The following is a 20,251-nucleotide window of genomic DNA, read 5'->3' on the forward strand; positions in this document are numbered from 1 at the left end:
AAAGGTACCTTCGTTGAAGTTGCAGGAAAAATGTTCGGAGTAGTAAGCGAACATTGTTTTTTCTAGAAAAAATTTCAACCTAGTTTTGTAAAGACAAAGCATCTGCATTTTGTTGCAAACTAAATTTTTAAAAATATTAAATGCATATTATGCATACGATCTTTCTTCCAATGTTTGAACGTTTTCCTGTACGAACTGTTACCGAGCTGCCCTTACGGCCCCACCCTCGTACAATCTACCTGTATGTAGAGCCATAGAATAGGGGCTGCAAATTGATTGCGCGCGCATCTGCTCCTCCACTCAATAATTTGCACAACAGACACACCTACATAATTTAATATTATAACACCCCTTTCGAACTCATCCTCGATATCGGGGAGGTCCTTAAGCTCACTATCTGTATTGCTGCATAAAACGTTACTACTACTACCACAGCTACTACTAACATTCCATTGACCTACATTAAAATGGAATTTATAAATCTACCTACACTGATTCGTTACCAGCAACTGAAACATTTTGCGTAAGAAAGGTATGTACATAGGAGGCTTGTTGGAGTCGAGCCGCTATACAACCTAACCCTGAACTCAGTCTCGTCCCATTATGATTCGGAGGACATCTTCAGGTTTGAGTGGGTAGGCCCTACTGGTGGGAGAATCCTACATTAACCCACCACCGCCCTCTGGCCGGTTATTCCATTATTTATGCAATCCCCGACGAAAAAAGCGTGCCTATTTATTTATTTGCACCTGTTGCATGTGTCAACTGTACACCAGGCTATACATTTTTTTTGCCAAAATCTACATAAGACTGCATCGGCCATCGACTGATGTGCCGGCGTATGTAATAATTTTGCAAAAAAATCATTGTTTTACCAGCGAGATTCCAGAATTTTCGTTATTGGACGCAAAGTTTTTGTAGGCTTGCTATTAGGAAAAAATCTGCATCACAAGTATCACAACGCTCGAGAGCGCTATTGATTTTTATCAATTTTTCATATGGCAAGATGGCAACACTAGATCTCAGTGGTTCCGTCTTTAAGGTTCGCGCTGACTGCGTCGTGTGTCGTGTTACTACTATGGAACTGTGGCAACTGGGTCTGGTGGTGAAAGGTGACAATCTTAGCCCTGAAAATGATAAAACACTACAAATAGCCATGATATCCACACTAGTTTCAGAGAAAGTAGATTCTTTTCACACAAAGGGGCGACCTTAAAAAGGGAATTTATAACAAAATCATGACATTCATTTTAACAGAATTGTATTTGGTTGCAAAATCACAAAAAGGTTATGTTTGCCAAATGGTTTAGAATTAAAATTTTAACCAAGTCTACCTACATTAGGTATACGATACGGCTAGCACGAAATACTTACTTTCCAGTTGAAATCATTTGCGTACTTATTCGAATCGCTATCAAAAGAAGCCTAGGCGCAGACCATCGATTTTTAGAAAGAAAGAAAGATACATTTATTACAATGGACATCACACAAATACAGGCAATTACATAGACATGACAGTGGCATATAATAATGGAAAAAGAAAAAAATAAATAAAAACGAGTAAACTGAGCAGTGCCACCCATTCACCAACAAGATGCCCACTGCAACGGGACCCCACTCAGCATATGCCGTGGCCTACGGTGACGAAGGCCACGGCGCTGGTTTTCAGTGTGCCCCATTTTTAGTTGGCCTATAGTTGGGCCCGATTTTAATTTGTATGAAGAATCGGCCAAATCAAATCGGTGTACGAGGGCGGCACTGAAAATTTCGGGAATCAAGGAAGTGAAACAACATTACTATTTAAAAATGTATTTATTGCTTTTTAAAGTATTCTCCGCGAAATTTGACACATTTTTCCATACACGAAACCAATCATTGAAGCAACCATTGCATTCGGAAGTTTGGGTCTCCAAAATGGCCGTTTTGTAGGCTTCCACAGCTTCTTCAGGGGATGAAAATCTCTGACCACGCAATTTATTCTTTATTTTAGGGAAAGTATAGAAATCATTAGGGCTTAGGTCGGGGCTGTACGGCGGATGGACTAATAAGTCTATGTTTTCTTGCTCTAAAAACTTTTGTTCTGTGCGCGGTGTGAGAACTCGCATTGTCGTGATGGAGGATGATGCGGCGGTTGCAGTTCTCTTTACGGAGTTCAGAAACGACCTGTGGCAAACAAATGCTAGCATACTAATCTGCATTAACCGTTCTTTGTCCCCCAAGAGGAATAGTCGCAACATGGCCGGTTTTGGAGACAAACGTGGCCACCATTTTTTTTTGCAACACTCCGTGAACGAACAATTTTTGTTGGCTTTAATTCATTTTCGAACACCCAAACTCGTGACTGGTTTTTTGTTTCGGGTTCGTACGCGTATATCCATGATTCGTCACCTGATGCGATGTTGTATACAGCATTTGAGGATCCTGCATGTAATCTCCCGAGAGTACTGACGCACCAAGTAACGCGAGCCGCTTTTTGCTCTTCACAGAGCGAATGCGGTATCCATCGGGAAAACAACTTTTTTACACCTAATTGTTCATGCAAGATTATTTGTATTTGACTCATGCCAATGTCTAAAGTTGCCTGAATTTCGCGGTATATCACATGTCGATCTTCTTCAATCAGCTTACGCACAGCATCAACGTTTTCTTAGGTGACTGCAGTTTTTGGACGACCTTGACGGGGATCATCACTGAGCTTGACACGTCCACGTTGAAATTCAGGAAACCAGCGATAAATTGTGGTTTTGGATGGGGCTTCATTACCAAATGCAGAAATCATCCGGTCAACACACTGTTTTTGTGTTAAACCACTTCAAAAGTCTTAATAAATCATCGCTCTTGAATTTTCTCGAGTCAATTCCATTTTCTCAACGACTAAACAAGTTTGACAAGACCTTGTGATACGAACGAGAATCTTTTTTTAAATAAATAAATGGTATACGATTTTTAAGACCCTGGAGTTTGCAATTAAATAGATTTTAATATGACTGGAACAGTGGAAATATTCCATTCCCGATACTTTTAGTGCAGCCCTCGTACCTAATGTGCGCACTTCCATACATGCCCGACTAAGTAAACTATCGGCCGACGAAAAATCACTGGTCTGCGCATAGGCTTAGTGCGAAAACTACAACAGCGCCATTGTGAACATGTCGTAAAGTGAACTTACATTAGTATGAGAAATGGTTGCACGAAACTTATTTTGAAAATCAAAATTGTCACGTAATCGTTTAATTCGAAGGTTGAGTATCGAATTTTGTCGAATACGCAAACGATTCCACGACGAAAGTTGTTCATGCTAGAGGTACTGGACTGCGACTTGGTAGGTAGGTACCGCAAACCTAGGTATAGCGGTATCCGGTATAGCTAGGCTGGTAAGGCATCATAATTCTCTAGTTCTCTTAATTAAGACCCATACACGAAAAGGGAAACGCCCTAACCCTTCACTAGGTTAGGTTTCTCTATCTAAATAATTAAAGCTTATTTGCACATTGCAACAGGGTACAAAAGGCGAACTGACGACTAAGCTACTGAGGTAGATATTTTTTCTATTTTATGGATTGTTTATTGTTTTTCTTAACACATCTTAGAGGAGTTAGTGAAATGCTTCATTGAACTTCACACAACACAAGAAAATAAAAAATTCACAATTTAGGCGGTCTTAGGGATGCGAGGCAATTGTTACATTTGTTACCCACTCCTTCACTGAAAAGCTTTAACACAATCTATAGAGATGAAAAAGTTGTTTAATATATTTTATCTAATATTTAATTCGATTCCCGCACAGTACAAACATTTGTGTGCATGAACATATTTGTTTGTATTGGACTGGGTGTTTTCTATGTATAATAAGTATGTATTTACAAAAAAAAAGTATTTAAGTATGTTTATATCCGTTGTCTAGTACCCATAGTACAAGCTTTGCTTAGTTTGGGACTAGAAGCGCAGTGTAAAATGTCCAAAGATATTTATTTATTAATTATTTATTTATTTAATTATAAATCACAATAGAAAATCAAATTATTTGGCAGGCATACTGTTTTTATACTCGTACCAAATACATAAAAATATCGTCTACAAAGAACAATGTTTTTCAGTTGGTGGCTTTATACTTATACCTACTATGAATATTGTATTTATCACATTGTAAAAACATCCTTTAAATCCAACTAGGTGGTAGAGTGTATATTATACGTTATTAAAGTTATACTTTTTCCCTATTTCGAGAACCAAATGAAAACACGTTTCTTATTTTCGGTAACAATATTACATACAATAAAGGCCGAATTAGAGTAGCGGCTACATAAGCACCGCTTAGGGCTAACCTTATCGTCGCTGTTGTGTGATCCAATAGCTCAATATCAAATGAAGGTGTTTGACTTTCGTCGTAAGATCTTGAATAAACATGGTAAACCGTAGAAACTGAACGCGGAGCACATAATACACCATACACTATTAATAAACACAATGATAACTTCAGAGCTGAGTTCGCGTCACAGATATCTAGTTCTGGGAGATGTTTAGATTTTAGTTTAACGACTATCAGTATTGCTGCAAACATCATCAACAGTGACGGCAAAAACAGATTGAATGCAGCAAGTAACGAATGCATATTAAGTCTGTGATGTGAGTCAATGGCTGTGCACAGAATGGTACCTTGGTTCAGGTGCACTGTGCTAGCCAAAGCAAATTCAGGTATGCTGAGGGACGCAGATAATATCCACACGAAGGCAGTGGGCGGTGTCACCCGTACTCTTTTGTCCATAAGGCGATAATCGACATTCATTGTCCGAGGTGGAGTAGAGGTGTCACTGCTGGCCATCAGACTATGGTGCGATGATCCCATTTCTTCGCTTTCATCTTCGTTATGTCGTTTAAGCCTCTTTGCCGCGAATTTTTCTTCTAAATTTAGCGATGCAATTGTATGTAGCGCTACTGTGGCAGTTAAGTATGACGATGCTGTCGATGCAAACACATTTAACCCTCGGTATGCAATACAGCTGCTTTTCCCGAAGTCCCATGTTCCAGAGTTATAAAACCAAATTTCGGGTAGAGCTGACGTCGCTATGATCAAAAAATCCGCTGCGGCGAGTTGTATGATGATAGAGCACAAACCTGAAAAGAATAGGATTATCTACTTAGTACATACTTTGTTTATTTGCTACTGAAAATAATAACTGTTTCATTCCTTTTAGGTTTCAAAAATGTACTTATTTACGTACCATTTCGAGATGATTTAAGAAGTGCTGCTAAGACTGAGCAATTAGCTAGGGCGCCGGCGCCGGCGACGCAGGCGACGTATATCGCGACAGCGAGCGGCGGGACGAGAGGCAAATACGCGAGCTCCTTCGACATGGCGTCGGCAGTCCGGGACCGTGTCGGGATCAATGACTCGCGGACTACGCGTCACCCGCGTTCTCACTCAGTCCCTCCGTCCGTACTTTTTTTTCTTTAGCATGAATCACCATCGCACGAAACATGTGCAGGCAGGGCTAAGGCACCTAAAGAGTGCGTACAAAGCAAGTTTCAAAAGGCGCGTAGGCAGTCAAATCCTACGAAACACAACTTTACCTAATTAAAAAGTTTCCGTTTTCGGTAGATCTGCTTTTTTCAGTCCCAAAATTAAGCGCATTCATTAAATGCAAATAACGAGTTTAATTAACTAAAAAACTTGATCGTTACGTTTAAACTTTCAACAACTTTTCAGATAATAGGTCATTGTGTGACTGAAAACTCCCAAAAACCCTTCAGTAGATATTTTTTTCATTGTACTTAATTAAGAACATTATTCATATTTGTAATAATACCTACTTACATAAATAATTAAGTATGAAATAAATTTTATACGAATTTAAGAAGTTGATTGGTTATTGGTTGGTTGGTGGTAGGTATGGTAAATGGTTAATAAAGCATTTACACGCAAAATAATGGCTTCCTAACTTTTCTTGCTTTGTACTTATCGCAGCTTTTTCTGCTGTTATGGAACTATTCTAAAATTGTCGTATCCCGTGGCATTGGAGTTCCAGAACTTAACTCGTCCAACCACTTTCTTCTTATTCGTCTAGAATTCTAAAACCTAGATATGCCGGAGATTGCAAAGAAAATGATAAAAACGAAGGGCTATAACTGTGAACAGTGTTCACTGAACACTCATTAATATTCAATGTCCGTTAACCACTACCGGCGTGTCGCCAATGAATATGTGCAAATTCTTTAGGAGTTTCGATTCCAATGTGTGTGCGCTATTTATAGACTTTCCTGTGATTGGATTGGCTATTATTTTAATTAAAAACACAAGGAAACTTATTATAAATCCTTTATTAGATAAATCATTGTAGTCAAAGGTATCTTCTTAAATTCCTAGAATTAGCTGAACACTTAACTAATGACCATGCTTGCATGCATGCTATCACCTACTTAATGACTATGAGCTTTCTATCGACAACGAGAAAGGTCGAAGTTAACTGTGTACCCAAGATTTGTTTGTGTAAATAATCAATTAATTTTAAGTAAAGAATACCCAATTGACTCTACACGTGCTCTACACATGATCTCGGATGAGGACCCTACTAGAGATCATAGTTGCCATATTTTGATTTACAATCTTTTATTTTCTGAAAGTGTAATTTTAACATGTTATTTGGTTTGGGCTATAATTTTCTGACAAAACAATAATTTTCTAGCCAGAAAAACTAGAACATTGCGTGTAAAAACGCTGAACTCCCCTTACTTTTTCGGAAATACCTATTAATTTATATATTGGTTATTTTTATGAAGTTCTTACCGCCTTGGCTATTTCTGTAGCTTACTAAAGTTCACTTGGTTGGTAATGAAATGAATAAGCAGGTAGATACTCAAGTTTGTTTGTCATTGAAGTACCTAAATCTGACAGTCATACAATTCAGATTTAATTTGATAATAAGTATGTATTTTAGGTACCAATAGCTCTTATGAAGTAAGTAACTAATTACATAAATATTTGCATTTACATGCGTCGGGGTGTCATATGCCCTGCAGGCGGCAAGACACAAAATGCGGGCATTGCATATTTCTTGACAACACACTGATAAAAGTTTTGTCATTGACCGTGACTGTAACCAAGTAATTAAAAGTTATCTCACAATTGACATCACCTTTAAGAACATTGGGTTGGCAATAAACTATTCAGTCAATATCTAAATACCTATTAATATAATAAGTAGGTACTCAGAGCCGATATTAGGTATATAAATCTATTAGGAGGTCCTTACTAAATACAAAGTTTATGTTTTGACGAATACTTAAGTACTCGCAGCCGTTGCAAATGGCTCTACATTGAATACATTACAGGAATTTAATGTCCCTGACTGCAAGCTTTTTCATCAAAACTCATGCAATGCAGACATTATGTGCCTAATCATATTGCTTCATTTACTTTTATTGTAGACACCATGAGGCCCAGCACAAAATAAATGAGTGCGACGAGAACGCATTATGTTTTATTTCCGGTAAAATACTTACAGTGACTCTAGACGAAAGTCTAGTTAATAAATGATAAGATGATATCGTCGAATACATTGTAAATAAATGCAGCTTGCTCCCTGATGAGCAAATATGAGCCGTGCGTACGTGAAACTCGCGAGGTAGCACGCGGTCGTGCCGCAGCCGCGTCGATATTGTTCATTTGTTTTGATTAGCGCTCGCCGCCGGCCGCAGCGCGCGTTGGGCTTCGGTGATGGATGACTCGCGACAATGCTCCTCCGGGGACGCGTGTGGGCGGTGTCTTGACAGCCAAAATCTGCACTTTCCTTCGACTTTCTCTTCAAGGTGCGAAAGGTGTACATTTGGGGGCTCACAATGCTTTATTCGGTAGCTGGCGCCGCATAAGTGTACGCGTTCTAATCGCATCGCCGATATCGCAATTGAATTCGTTTCGTGTCTTGAAGTGCATCGCGCTTTTCTGATATTCAAAACACCTGCATGCGACTTCCGAGGGCGTGCTTATAAATTAGTGCAGCGTGTGTTAGGCGGGATTCGTGAAGCAGCTTTGAGTGTGCGATGTGAGAAATGGCGCTAAGAGCTGAGATAGTGACTGTAGCTCTACTCTTCGTGCTACGAGCCGGTGCGCCTGCGCGTTTTCCCGTAAGTATTTATATTGTGTGCAATCGTCCGCCCAACTAGGCGTAAAGTTGGGCGGGCGGCGCTTCAGGATATCGTTTTACTTAGATTTTTCCTCGATATTTGAAATATTTACAAAAGAAAATATTTGTACTAAGCTTAAATTTTTTAATGGCAATTTTTTGTACTATATTAAAATGAAAATACATATAAACGGTATTGAATCTTTATAAATTGGATAAAGTACAAATCTCCTGCATACAAAGATATTTTTTCTTTCTACAGAACAATACAACAAACATTTGACTACATGAACGTGTCTGTTTTAGTTACTGTATTCAATATACTTACCTACTTACGATATGTGTGTAGGTACTTTTTGCGAATAAAATTTATTAACTTTGTATCCTAGTCAGGTCAAGTTTAAAGCCTTAGCTTAGTTTGGGACTAGGTACATGACTGGTGGATTCAATAGCGAGATGAAAGAAACAATGGTTGTTGTGTACCTAAGTGGGTGTCAAAAGATATTTATTTGACTTACGCTTCAAAAGCAAAAACAAATGATTTTACGAGAAGAAAGCAAAAGGCTGTCCAACAAAATTATGCAAAGTAACACCTAACCTTCGCACAATTCCGTTAGAACCGTTTCCTGTTCGCGGAAAACCTGAAAAAAAAACGCATACTTAAGTAAGTAGGTACTTCTTTGTTTTTATTTGGCAACCATAAAAAGTTAATTCAAGTTTCCTTAATGCACACTTAAAATATTGTTTTTATAATTTATCTTTTAAATATGTTGTGTAGTAGTTACTTTTTTTTATTTAGCTAGCTATAGGTGGATAATTCAAAAGTTTATAGTTATGGTTTTGTTGGTTTCATTGGAAGGCTCTGCTAGTTAAGCATATTATTACTGAAATAAGCAACATAAGGCTGTCTAGGAGGAGTAACTTACTCGTAAGATTTAATTTACAAAGAACAGGTCCTATGCATAACTATAAAGATTGAAAACATTGTGAGAAACCCTTTAGATAAATACGCAACCGATGTAACCTCATGTAGAGCGGATACTTGGGTAAGTTAGTGTAATATGAAATCAAAGGCGATGTGTCTTACTTACTAGCATACTAAATGCATATCTGCCTACTTTAGTATTTAAATTACACGTAATTTTTATTAGTCGGGGTGTATCTATCAAAGCTCATTTGTACAGAGCACATGCGGAGTGCCTAAGTAAATAAGAAAATAAGAGTATCGCTTTAAATTGATCAAACCGGGAAATCAACTTCTTGTACCTGGAAATTCATCTAAACTTTGCAGGAAACCTATAGGTAATAATACATTCTTAGAATACATTACATCAGACATCATAATAGTAAATTGAGGCACGTGCTATACAACAACTTTCACCGAATTCTGATGCGTCCGTATCTAGGTGATGTTCAATTTTATTTTGGCAATTATATTACATAATAAATTGGAGTTTGGGACTTTACCGTGCTGGATCACGTAGCAAGTTACACAACCGTAAATGTCACGTAGTTTTTCAATCGGTTCCTATGAGTCACCACGATTCGGTTTCATTTACGGGCAGTCGTTTCAGAGACGCGCGCTTCAATGAGACTGTTCGATAAAGTATAGACAACATGCGTAACTGAAAAAAATCTTGCGTCAGAAAGTAATTCTGGCATCGCTCCTTGAGGTACAGCAAAAAAATTGCACAGAAATAAACACTTCATTCTTAAAATATGCTTTAATTTTTAAGAGCTGTCAATTCAGCCTTCTATTAAAATAGCATGTAAATCGCAGTCCGTAAACAATGTAAGATTCGGGTAAAACCACTAATTTTCAACATCTTAACACCTTTCAAATTCTCCTGAGGTCCAACACACTTTGACGAAATGAGTCACACACAATACTTACCCGGCGTCGTAAACCGAGTTGGCGTAATTGCAGCGTTACCCAGGTCTAAACGACGTAATGGATATTGATCGGCTCAGAATACTTTCATCATCCGACGTATGCAGACGTAATACATAATTGTATCCGAAAAAGCGTAATTCGGACAGCATTGTCTTCCAAGAAAAGGAAAAACAAATAAGTTTTACTTTCCCCTTAGTTCGCTCACATCCGCTAATGTAGAGCCAACACTTAGCTGACTCACGTGGTGTTTTCGTGGTTCATTTCAGTTTCTCTCATCACCATCAGTTTTACTTACCTACCTACAAACACAGTATACTTATTATAATTTATGTACTGTGCTACAAGTCACATGGATAACATGTGATACTACATGTTACGATCTATTCATAATTTTCATGGTCAAATAACATTGTCACATATCAATAACTTAATTTACGTACATCTATGCTCATCTATGTACCATACCACTTTTTGTGAAATATTTATTGAAAGCACACTATCCTGGAAACCAATACAAAAACTTAGAATTATTTATTTCTATTAAAGATAAGTCACTATACTGCCTACTGTATTTAGACAAGTAATTTAGCTTCTAATAATCGCTACTCTTGCTAACTGGAAGATCGTGGTGTTTATATTTCCAATTGTCAACATTTTAAGTGACAGTAATTCTCACCATTGCTTCTCACCTTCATTTTCACTGCTTCGTAACTCCAAACAGGACCTATGTACCTAGCTGACCGCCAAGCTTTTAGTGAGATGTTTACAAATTTTGAGTCTGCGATGTTTTGAAATAGCAGTAACCATTTATTTATATTTAGATGTTTAGAAAATCGGTTATACAGTTTATGTCACATTACTCACAATTATCTTCTCATTAGTTGCAATGCTCATTACATAATAGAGCTGGAGTGAATAGAAAAACGTTTCCACTGTAATGAATATGACAGCGTAAACAAAAACTCACCTTTCACTCGCAGTCAAGGTATACTTAAGTGTAGGTATTCTATTACATGATGCATATTTTCTCATACCAAATTCGTCAACAAAATGCAATGATTAGTGTACGAGTATCATTGAGAATTGAGATGAATATTATCTTTATCTCGGAATCTTTTATTTGGGGAATCCTTCCTATCCAGCGGCATATTCCTTCCTATAACGGGAACGTACTAGAGCTGATCATAGAGTTCTCGATTTAATGTAAGTACCTCTTACATAAAAGCTGCCAGATTTTAATATTATTGATTTCAACTCGGCAGCACGTCCTCGATTCAGTTTGAGATCACTTGACACCGCTCATCCTTGGGTGGATTCGCATAGCCCCATTTAAATTATGTACACACTTGGTAAGTGATAGATAAGTGTCGTGCTCGTGAACGTTCCCACGTCTTTTATTAGTTTTAATAATCAAAGTGGCGCGTTAGTGGCGATGGTGTGAGGCGGCGAGAGAGGCGCGTGCGTGTTGTCACCGCCCCGGCCGACCTCGTTATCACTCACATTCATCATCTGCTCATTGAGTGGCATGCGCACGCTTTGACGCGTTCCTGATACCTACATCGATTGCATTGTCAAACAATGACGCCAAATAGTAGTTTTGCTGAGTAATCCGCAACGAGACTTAATTTTATCGGTCAAGCTTTAACGTGGGCAGACGCAGTTAACTAGTACTTATTAGAAATCGAATGTGTCACGTCTTTTTATAAGCTCTCTGATATACTTAGCAATATTTTTATTGTCTACTTTGTGGATTTCATACAATACCGTTAATTTACATTGTGTGCCCAGTGACTCATTAACACAGTCACGCTGGGTGATGACAAGAAAGAAAGTACACCTACCTTCTATAAATTATTATCCTGTTATTTTTTGTGCCAATCCTCACGCGACCAACTTTCAAAAGATGTTCAACCTAGTTTCAACGCCGTAGCGCGGCGACAACTAATTAAATTAATTAACAAAAAATATGAATCACCTTTAAAAATTAGGTCTCCAAACATCATTAATTGACTATGCGATTTGCGAGACTATGGCGAGGTTTATTGTGTAAGTATTTTTGCAACTTCCTAAACAACGAATGATGCAAAGTTCCCCGAACTTCTTAAACTACACACACCGGCAGATTTAGCGGAACGCAAAAAAAAGTATGAAAATAAGGAAAATTACTACTGATCTATGAAATATTTATTATACAAAATAAAGAGATAATTAAAATAAAATAAAATAACATAGATTTTTTAAATATTTAGTCGTTTTTATTTAATAAAAAATCATCGAAACGAAATTTCAATTTTTCAGTTTTGAACAAAAATTAGAAATTGTGGCCAGATTAAAAATTAGGGTAGCTTATCACTAACCAAATGAATTAATTAATGATGGGTATTTCCCCCTCTTGCTCTGATGATGGTTTCCATTCATCTGAGCATGCTGCAGTTAATGTTATGAAGGGTATTTTGGGGCAATGTCTGCCATTCCTCTAGTAACGCGTTTCTCAACACCACCGGTGGTATTCTGAATTTAACAAATCTTTTAAGAAAGTCCAAGACATGCTCTATAGGATTCTTGTCTAGGGATCTTGCCAGCCACTGCATCATGGGTATATCCAAATGGTTTAGATGTGCCTGTACTGAGCGAGCACTGTGAAAACGAACATTATCGTGAATTAAACTAAAGGAGTCCACAATAAATGGAGTAAATGGCACATCATGTTCTTCTAAAATGTTCCTAGTGTACCATTCAGAAGTCGTATTTCCTCCATCACCCACCACTAACTCCGTGCGAGCTCCCAAACAAATCCTTCCCCACACCAGAATTAAGCTACCTCCATAAATCACGATATTTTCAAAATGAAGACTAAATGTTACGTTCTCTTTGTGTCTCCATATTCGCTATCTTCCATCGATCTGGTTTAAGAGAACTCTGCACTCATAAGTGAAGAGATCATGCCTCCAGTCGTTCAAGACCCAATCACGATATTCACGTGAAAAGTTCAATATGTTTTTTCGGTGCTGTGTCACAAGTTGGAGCTTTCTCGGGTATGCACGACCCTATACCAACTTCAGTAAATCTCCTGTGAACTGTGGGCTCAGTCACTCTTACTCCTCGAGTGTCTTTAAGGTTATTTCTGGCTTGAACAGCAGGTAACCGCGACTTTCTGAAAACTCGAAGTTGTAAAAAACGGTCATCCCGTCGCGAAGTACGCCTTTTTCTGACTTGAACCCTCCTCCTAACGACAGAAATGATCAATCTGTACCGTTGGTTACTGCCATGGGTGGTCGATACTGATCAACGACGTCTTACGGCAGCCGATTTGTATGCATGGCCGTTACTTCTCATTTCATCTGCCTTAATGATTTCTGACGGTGCTAAGCTGGGCATAATAAACCCTTATAAGTAACTGAATGCTTACACAACAAAATTCTCAGAAAAAAAACATCTTTCACGTAAAAGAAATTCAAATTAGCAAAAGCTTCATTCAATTCAAAACACTCAACGAAACTGTTGATGGGGTAATTTAAACAAAATAATTAAAAAAATATACTGTTGGCAATTATTTTTTTCATATTTAGAATTAAATTAAAAAATAATGTCATAATTAGGCATTTTTTTCCTAAAATAATGATGATATTGATGCTTTTTTTTCCGTTCCTCTAAATCTGCCGGTGTGTGTAGTACTGATTAGTAAATTAAAATTCATATCTCCGTGGGAAGTGTGCGAAATCCTTGACAGCGAGTAGCGACGCGGACAAAGGCTAAATAACACAAAATAGTTTCAGCAACGATCATTTGACTGTCCTTTACAACAATTAAAGATACTTTTTTCGAGAGACCAATTAAGGAACATGTTTTATGTTTTTTCCAGGATTACTTCCATGGCTGGTGGACCGACGAGCGCGGCAAGCACGGGCCAGACAGTGACGTGCAGGTGGTGTACCTGCCAGCACTCCTGCCCCGAGAGGCACAGCTGTCAGCAGACAGACCGTATGATAATGACATCCCTTTGCCCTACAGCTTCGATGCTTTCGGAAGGTAATAATATAAGTTCATCATCATTATCATCATTTCAGCTAGATAGTTACAGGACACCGAAGTCATGTCCCAAAGTTTGTTATATGTCTCTACCAGCCAACCTTTACTTTAAGGAAGGCTCACTTTTCGGGAAACTCGCTTCTTTAATGTTTAATCCTTCTGTCACATAATACTTATTCCATCAGATAAGATCTTTGTCGTATTGGTTAAAGACAAAAAAAGAAAAAAGCAGCATTGCATAACTTTCGAGGATTTTAAGCCAATATTTCACACATTTCAGGAGTTTCGAGCTACAACTGGTGCCGAACCGGCGGCTAGTGTCGCCGCAGTTCCAGGTGTGGTCGGACCGAGGACAGGAGGAGCCACTGTCGGCCGTGGACGCCTCCTGCCACTTCCAGCACTCGGGCGCCGGCGCAGTGGCAGCCCTATCTGCGTGCAGGGACCATGCATTGGTATATTGTTGTTTACTGCAATTTCACTAAGAAAGCCTCATGCAATCAAGGCATTCAACGCAAACTTAACTTTATCCTATCTGCTGAAAAATATTCAAAGTAGAATCAAATACTTAGCGATGTCTATAGTCCAGTAGAATTAGCTTTTAAATCGGAAATAATTCCTACAAAAGATTTTATTGTTTTAATGGCTTCATTGGTTGCCCATTAAGACTCTCCTAAGTTTTCGACTTCGACGGAGTTGTGCTTAAGTGGTGGGGGCCCCCGAAAGAGGCAAATTTTCGGTTTTCCGGTTATACCGCGTAAAGGACTTACCCTATCAAAAAGTGGTCTTCATGACGGTTGAAGGGCACTTAATCCTGCATTGAATAAGACCAAATTCATATGTTTTGGACAAACCGTTCTCGCGCTAAAGTTCGGCAAAGTAGAAAATATACGTATAATTAATGACCCTCTCCACGTCCAATGGTTTGTTACCTACAGGCTTCCAATTCTTGAAAAGGGCCACCTCAACCAGTGTAACCCTATCAAGGCTTACGAGCTTGATGCGCCTATCCTTGTTCGTCCCAGCCGTTCCTTAACTGCGGTTGCTGCACCTCTTCCTGGCACTCACCTGAACGACTCTGTGTTACCTACTGTGGCTGCCCCTCTTCCTTGTATCCTCCTGCATGACTACGTTGCCTAGCCGTATGCCTGGTCTAAGGTTCGACGCCAAAAATCAATGACAACAAGTTCATATTAAAACGCTGAAGAGTTTTTTGTTTGTTTGTTTGAACGCGCTAATCTTAAGAATTACTAGTTTGATTGAAATCATTATTTTTGTGTTGAATAGCTCATACATTGAGGAAGGCTATAGGATATATACAATCACTCTACGACTAATAGAGGCGAAGCAGTAAAGAAAAATGTTGCAAGCACGGGAAATAGTATTTAAACTATTTTCACTCGTACGAAGTTGATTTTGTGGCGTCGAACCTTGGACCAGGCATATGGCTAAGCAATGAAATCGTACAGGAGGGTACAAGGAAGAGGGGCAGCCACATTAGGTAACACAGAGTCGTTCAGGAGAGTGCCAGGAAGAGGTGCAGCAACCGCAGTTAAGGAACGGCTGGGACGAACAAGGATAAGCGAATCAAACTCGTGAGCCTTGTTGGGGTTACACTGGTTAAGGCGACCCTTTACAAGGCTTGGAAGCATGTGGGTAACAAGCCATTGGACGTGGAGAGGGTCATTAATTATACGTATATTTTCTACTTTGCCGAACTTTAGCGCGAGAACGGTTTGTCCAAAATATATGAATTTGGTCTTATTCAATGCAGGATTAAGTGCCCTTTAACCGTCATGAAGACCACTTTTCGATAGGGTAAGTCCTTTACGCGGTAATAACCGGAAAATCGAAAAAACGCCCCTTTCGGGGGCACCCACCACTTAAGCACAACTCCGTCGAAGTCGAAAACTTAGGAGAGTCTTAATGGGCAACCAATGAAGCCATTAAAGCAAAAAAATCTTTTGTAGGAATTATTTCCGATTTAATCAATTTTTGTGTTTAATTCTACTGGCCTACTATGAATTTTTGATAAGTAATCAAGTAGTAATGAGTTTCGTTTCGAGATAGCGCTAAAGTTTGTAAAGTGATTAATATTTAGTGTAGTAGATGTCTTTGGTAGATTAGATATTTAGTTGGTTTGTGCTAATTACGGTTTCAGAATCCAATGAACTCTAGATAGTGTTACTTACAGAAACTGCAAATGCTGATGTGCTGCAAACAAAACCGGGTACACAAATACCGAAAGTAACAAAGACACTTAGATTTGTCTGAGTATGGAATCAAATGGCAATTATGTTTACTTTCAGCATGGCTTGATCGTAGTAGACAACTCTACATACGAAGTGCGCCCTCTGCCGGCGGGCGCTGGCCGCGCGGAAAACGGCGATGGTCGAACGGCGCACGTGATCCGACGAGCACCGCCGCCTGCGCCGCCTTTCGACGACGCGAGACCTCTACGACCACGCGTTCGGCGGCCTCGAGCTCACTACCCACACTTCAAACCACCACCTTCGAGCTACACCATCGAGATTGCACTTTTCTTGGACGAAGCTGGATACAAACTCTTCCATCCATTTCTGAATTACAATGAAGGTGACTTGCGCGATATGCTGCTGGCGTACATAAACGGGGTAAGCTTTTTTAAAGCTTTAATAAAAACTTTGACTAGAGCTTTTAAAAAAATGCAGTCATTGAATCCTGTCGGAGATCACCTAACATAGGAATCCAAAATCTTGATTGCTTTTGAGATTTTCGTCACCTTTCTTGTTGCATTGCGATTTTAGCGGAAGGATTCCTTAGTGGTTTGTAATTTCTTTTTGATTACAGGTTCAGGCTCTATATCAGCACTCGTCTCTCGGTACCAGAATTCAGCTGTCCCTGGTACGCCTGACCCTGCTACGTGCACAACCGCCATCGCTGCCGGCGCACGCCGAGCGGGGGCGTCTTCTGGACGCGTTCTGTGCTTACCAAAGGTCTTTGAACGTTGAAGATGATGATGATCCTGAGCATTGGGATATGGCCCTGTTATTGTCTGGGTAAGTTTATGGAATATGGCACTTTTTAAATACTACAGAGGCATAGCTAGGTGGCCAATGGCGTGCACAAGAACTGGTGCCTTTACCTAAACTGTTTATGAACTCCAAATACTTCCAATACTTATTGGAATTCTCCTACTATGTATATTTGATATGAGCAGCTAAGTTTAAAGATCGTGTTACAAACTATTTTATTTATATTCTGAAGGAAGAATCCTTAGATCTTCAATATGAGATTTGCTAGTTAGTCTGTTTAACTTAAAAGGTGAGGTTTATAAGCACAAACAGTGAGAGGTGGAGGAATTATGATTAAATTTATACGAGTACCTACTTGTGTGACAAAGATAACAAACCCAGCAGCAAGAGTCGCTACGTCCCTAATCGTGTGTTCCAGGCTGGACTTCTTCTCCGAGGAGGGCGGGCGGCGCAACGGCGTGACGATGGGCCTGGCTCCGGTGGGCGGCGTGTGCCTGCCGGCTCATGCATGCGTGGTCTCCGAGTTCGGCACCACGGACGCGCTGGGCAGGCCCTACCCCTCCGCCGGCTTCACCTCCGTCTACATCCTCGCGCACGAGATCGGGCATAAGTCTGTGGAGATTTTGTTTTTACTAAAAATTACTGGTGTATTTTGGAATGCTCTCGGGTTCCATGCTTTTGGATTCGGGTGATATTCAAAGCACGCATTCTTGTTGCTGCAATTTTACTGCAAAAACTTACCTTATACGAGTCCTAACTTCAAGAAAAGCTGTGATTTACTATTTTTACCGAAATGTAACTAGGTACCTATTAACTCCTGTTTATTGCGTCTTCAAGGTTACGATTTTTGTGTTTCTGAATTTTATTGTCAGGTACGAGTATCAAGTAGTGATAAACTCTTACGTGTATCCCTACTACGTGTTGCTTTTGTGCTATTTAATATTTAATTACCATACAGCCAAGAAATGACTTAAATGTAGAGACAGTATCGCTTTGAATCTTTTCTTTCAGAATTAAATTGTCTCTACATTTCTAACATTTTTGTCAGTAGGGAGCTATTAGGTACTGTACCTATTTCTAAAACTATTAACACGAGATTTCCAAACTACTGTTTAGCTTGGGCATGCACCACGACGGCAGCGGCAATTCCTGCGCCCGCGACGGCTACATCATGTCTCCCTCGCGCGGCACCAACGGCGAGGCCACCTGGTCCGTCTGCAGCGCACAGGTCGTCTCGGACTTGCAGTACGTACATTTTCGTCATAGCTTACTATCTCAGTTCCAAAAGTTTAATAAATTATTTAAAAGATGCACTTTAATATCAAGCTTAAGAGCTTCTATAAAATAATCGTTAAAATTCCACTTGCGCATCGTATTTGTCTGACCCAAATATTTCACTCACTCTGTATCAAGTATCAACTTGCCTTGAACATACCAGCTTTAAGAAAGATGCGCAAGTAGAACTTTGTTACATGTATTTATCTATTCTATGATTAAGATGGGCAACATGTCTTTTTGACGGAGCTGATGACTTGGACACCCCCAACGAGCTCAAGCACGAGAAGTTCGGAGAAGCACCGGGAGCTATTTGGAATGCTAAAAAACAGTGCGAGGTGAGTAGTTGCTTTTATAAGTAAGATTATAATCTTCGGGCTAAATTCGTAGCACAGGAAAAGGCCTAAAATACTATGCGTTACTTCAGGCGTTTAGGGTGAAGAACCTTGACATATTAACAGCAGATGTTCGTCTTTTCAAATAAGTTGGCAAACAAACGGTAGATGCTGGTTTAGGATTTAATTAAAGAGATGTATGCCCGTTTTCACCATCAATCCCTAATTTTTAAGTGAACCCTATGGTAACAATTAACAGGAATTTTGTTTACATAGGGGTCACTTAAAAATTAGGGCGTGATGGTGAAAACAGGCCGTACTCTCTTTAATTAAACCCTAAACAAATAATATTCTTATAAACAATAAATATTTCAATGTTGCTTTGAATTTATATCACTTGTAGCATCATCATTAGCTTGAAACTCATAAATGAAAGATATTCGGGCGTTGATTCCAGATACTCCTTCGCGACTCGGACGCAGCGCCGTCACCGCCGGGCCCCGCCGGCGAGCAGTGTGCTCAGCTGGCTTGCCGCACGCCTCACCGCGCCGGGTTCTACTACGCCGGGCCCGCGCTGCCCGGGACGCCTTGCGGGAATCAGATGGTTAGATCTTTATGTAAAAAAAAAAAGATTTCAGACATGTGGGCTAGACAAGAAAATATATTCTTCAAGTGCTCATGAAACGACGAGTTGGTACAATAAACTAATGCAAATTCACCTTTCATCACAATTGCTAACATAAAATTTTGTACGTGTGTTGCGCTATCTTCAAAATATTTAATCACTCTAAGATCAGATCTTGTACCAGATTCGTAGAGAAAAGTAGGTAGTTCTGGTGGTTTTTTTTACACTGTCACAAGTTTGAGTTCATCTTCCATCCAAGATGCAACAATCAGGTGTAACCTGAGGTCTAAGTTATTTCCATCACATCATCTGCACCTGCTTCCAGTGGTGTCAAGGTGGAGAGTGCGTCCCAGCCGGAGCCGGTCCTACGACCAGCCCAGCCCCTAGACCGGAGGAGGGAGCAGGTGAAGCGGGGGAGGGCGGCTGGGGCGCCTGGCGAGAGGCGGCCTGCCGGTCGGGCTGCACGGCGCGCGCGCGCGGCTTTCGCGAGAGGCGCCGAGTGTGTTCGTTAGCTGAGGGCTGCAGCGGGACGGGGTATGATGTCGTGCTCTGCGATGATTCCAAGGTGGGTTTATAGCTAGGTTCGTTTGATAAGTAGGTTTCAAATTCAAATTCAAATATTTTATTAGATCTGAGGTGGAATTGTGTAAAGCAATCGTAATCATTTGACAGACATTACGATGAGGGTTTTCGCGAATGAAAAATCCGCCAGGTGGCAATACGTAGACGCGAGGTCCAAATGCTGCATGATTGGTTATTTTTGACATGACATTGACAGATATGTCAAAATCCACCAATCACGCAGCAGTCAGACCCCACATCCACGTCCCGCTATCTAGCGGATCTTTCATTCGCGAAAACCCTCTATCATAAGTTGGGTAGTTTCATTATTATTGTCTCGGTATAAAGATGATAGAGCTAATAAAATTTATCTAGATGATGAATGCCATCATAAAATCTTG

General features: G+C 39.8%; 2 protein-coding genes across 2 annotated transcripts; one reads left to right on the top strand and one right to left on the bottom strand.

Moving 5' to 3' along the window:
• Positions 1-3,950: 3,950 nt before the first annotated feature.
• Positions 3,951-5,397, bottom strand: LOC135088403 (uncharacterized). Its single transcript, XM_063983246.1, has 2 exons — positions 5,223-5,397; positions 3,951-5,115 (listed from the first exon to the last, which is right to left on the bottom strand). Exons 1-2 carry the CDS (start codon positions 5,353-5,355, stop codon positions 4,205-4,207), a joined length of 1,044 nt encoding a protein of 347 aa, XP_063839316.1. The 5' UTR covers positions 5,356-5,397; the 3' UTR covers positions 3,951-4,204.
• Positions 5,398-7,695: 2,298 nt separating this feature from the next.
• LOC135077271 (A disintegrin and metalloproteinase with thrombospondin motifs 10-like) lies at positions 7,696-19,346 on the top strand. Its single transcript, XM_063971810.1, has 9 exons — positions 7,696-8,121; positions 13,877-14,043; positions 14,324-14,495; positions 16,350-16,673; positions 16,870-17,078; positions 17,473-17,664; positions 18,171-18,299; positions 18,553-18,667; positions 19,122-19,346. The coding sequence occupies exons 1-9, from the start codon at positions 8,047-8,049 to the stop codon at positions 19,344-19,346; spliced, it is 1,608 nt and encodes a 535-aa protein (XP_063827880.1). The 5' UTR covers positions 7,696-8,046.
• Positions 19,347-20,251: the final 905 nt, after the last annotated feature.

The sequence above is a fragment of the Ostrinia nubilalis genome, chromosome 1, assembly GCF_963855985.1.
Source record: "Ostrinia nubilalis chromosome 1, ilOstNubi1.1, whole genome shotgun sequence".
NCBI classification, from domain to species: Eukaryota; Metazoa; Arthropoda; class Insecta; order Lepidoptera; family Crambidae; genus Ostrinia; species Ostrinia nubilalis.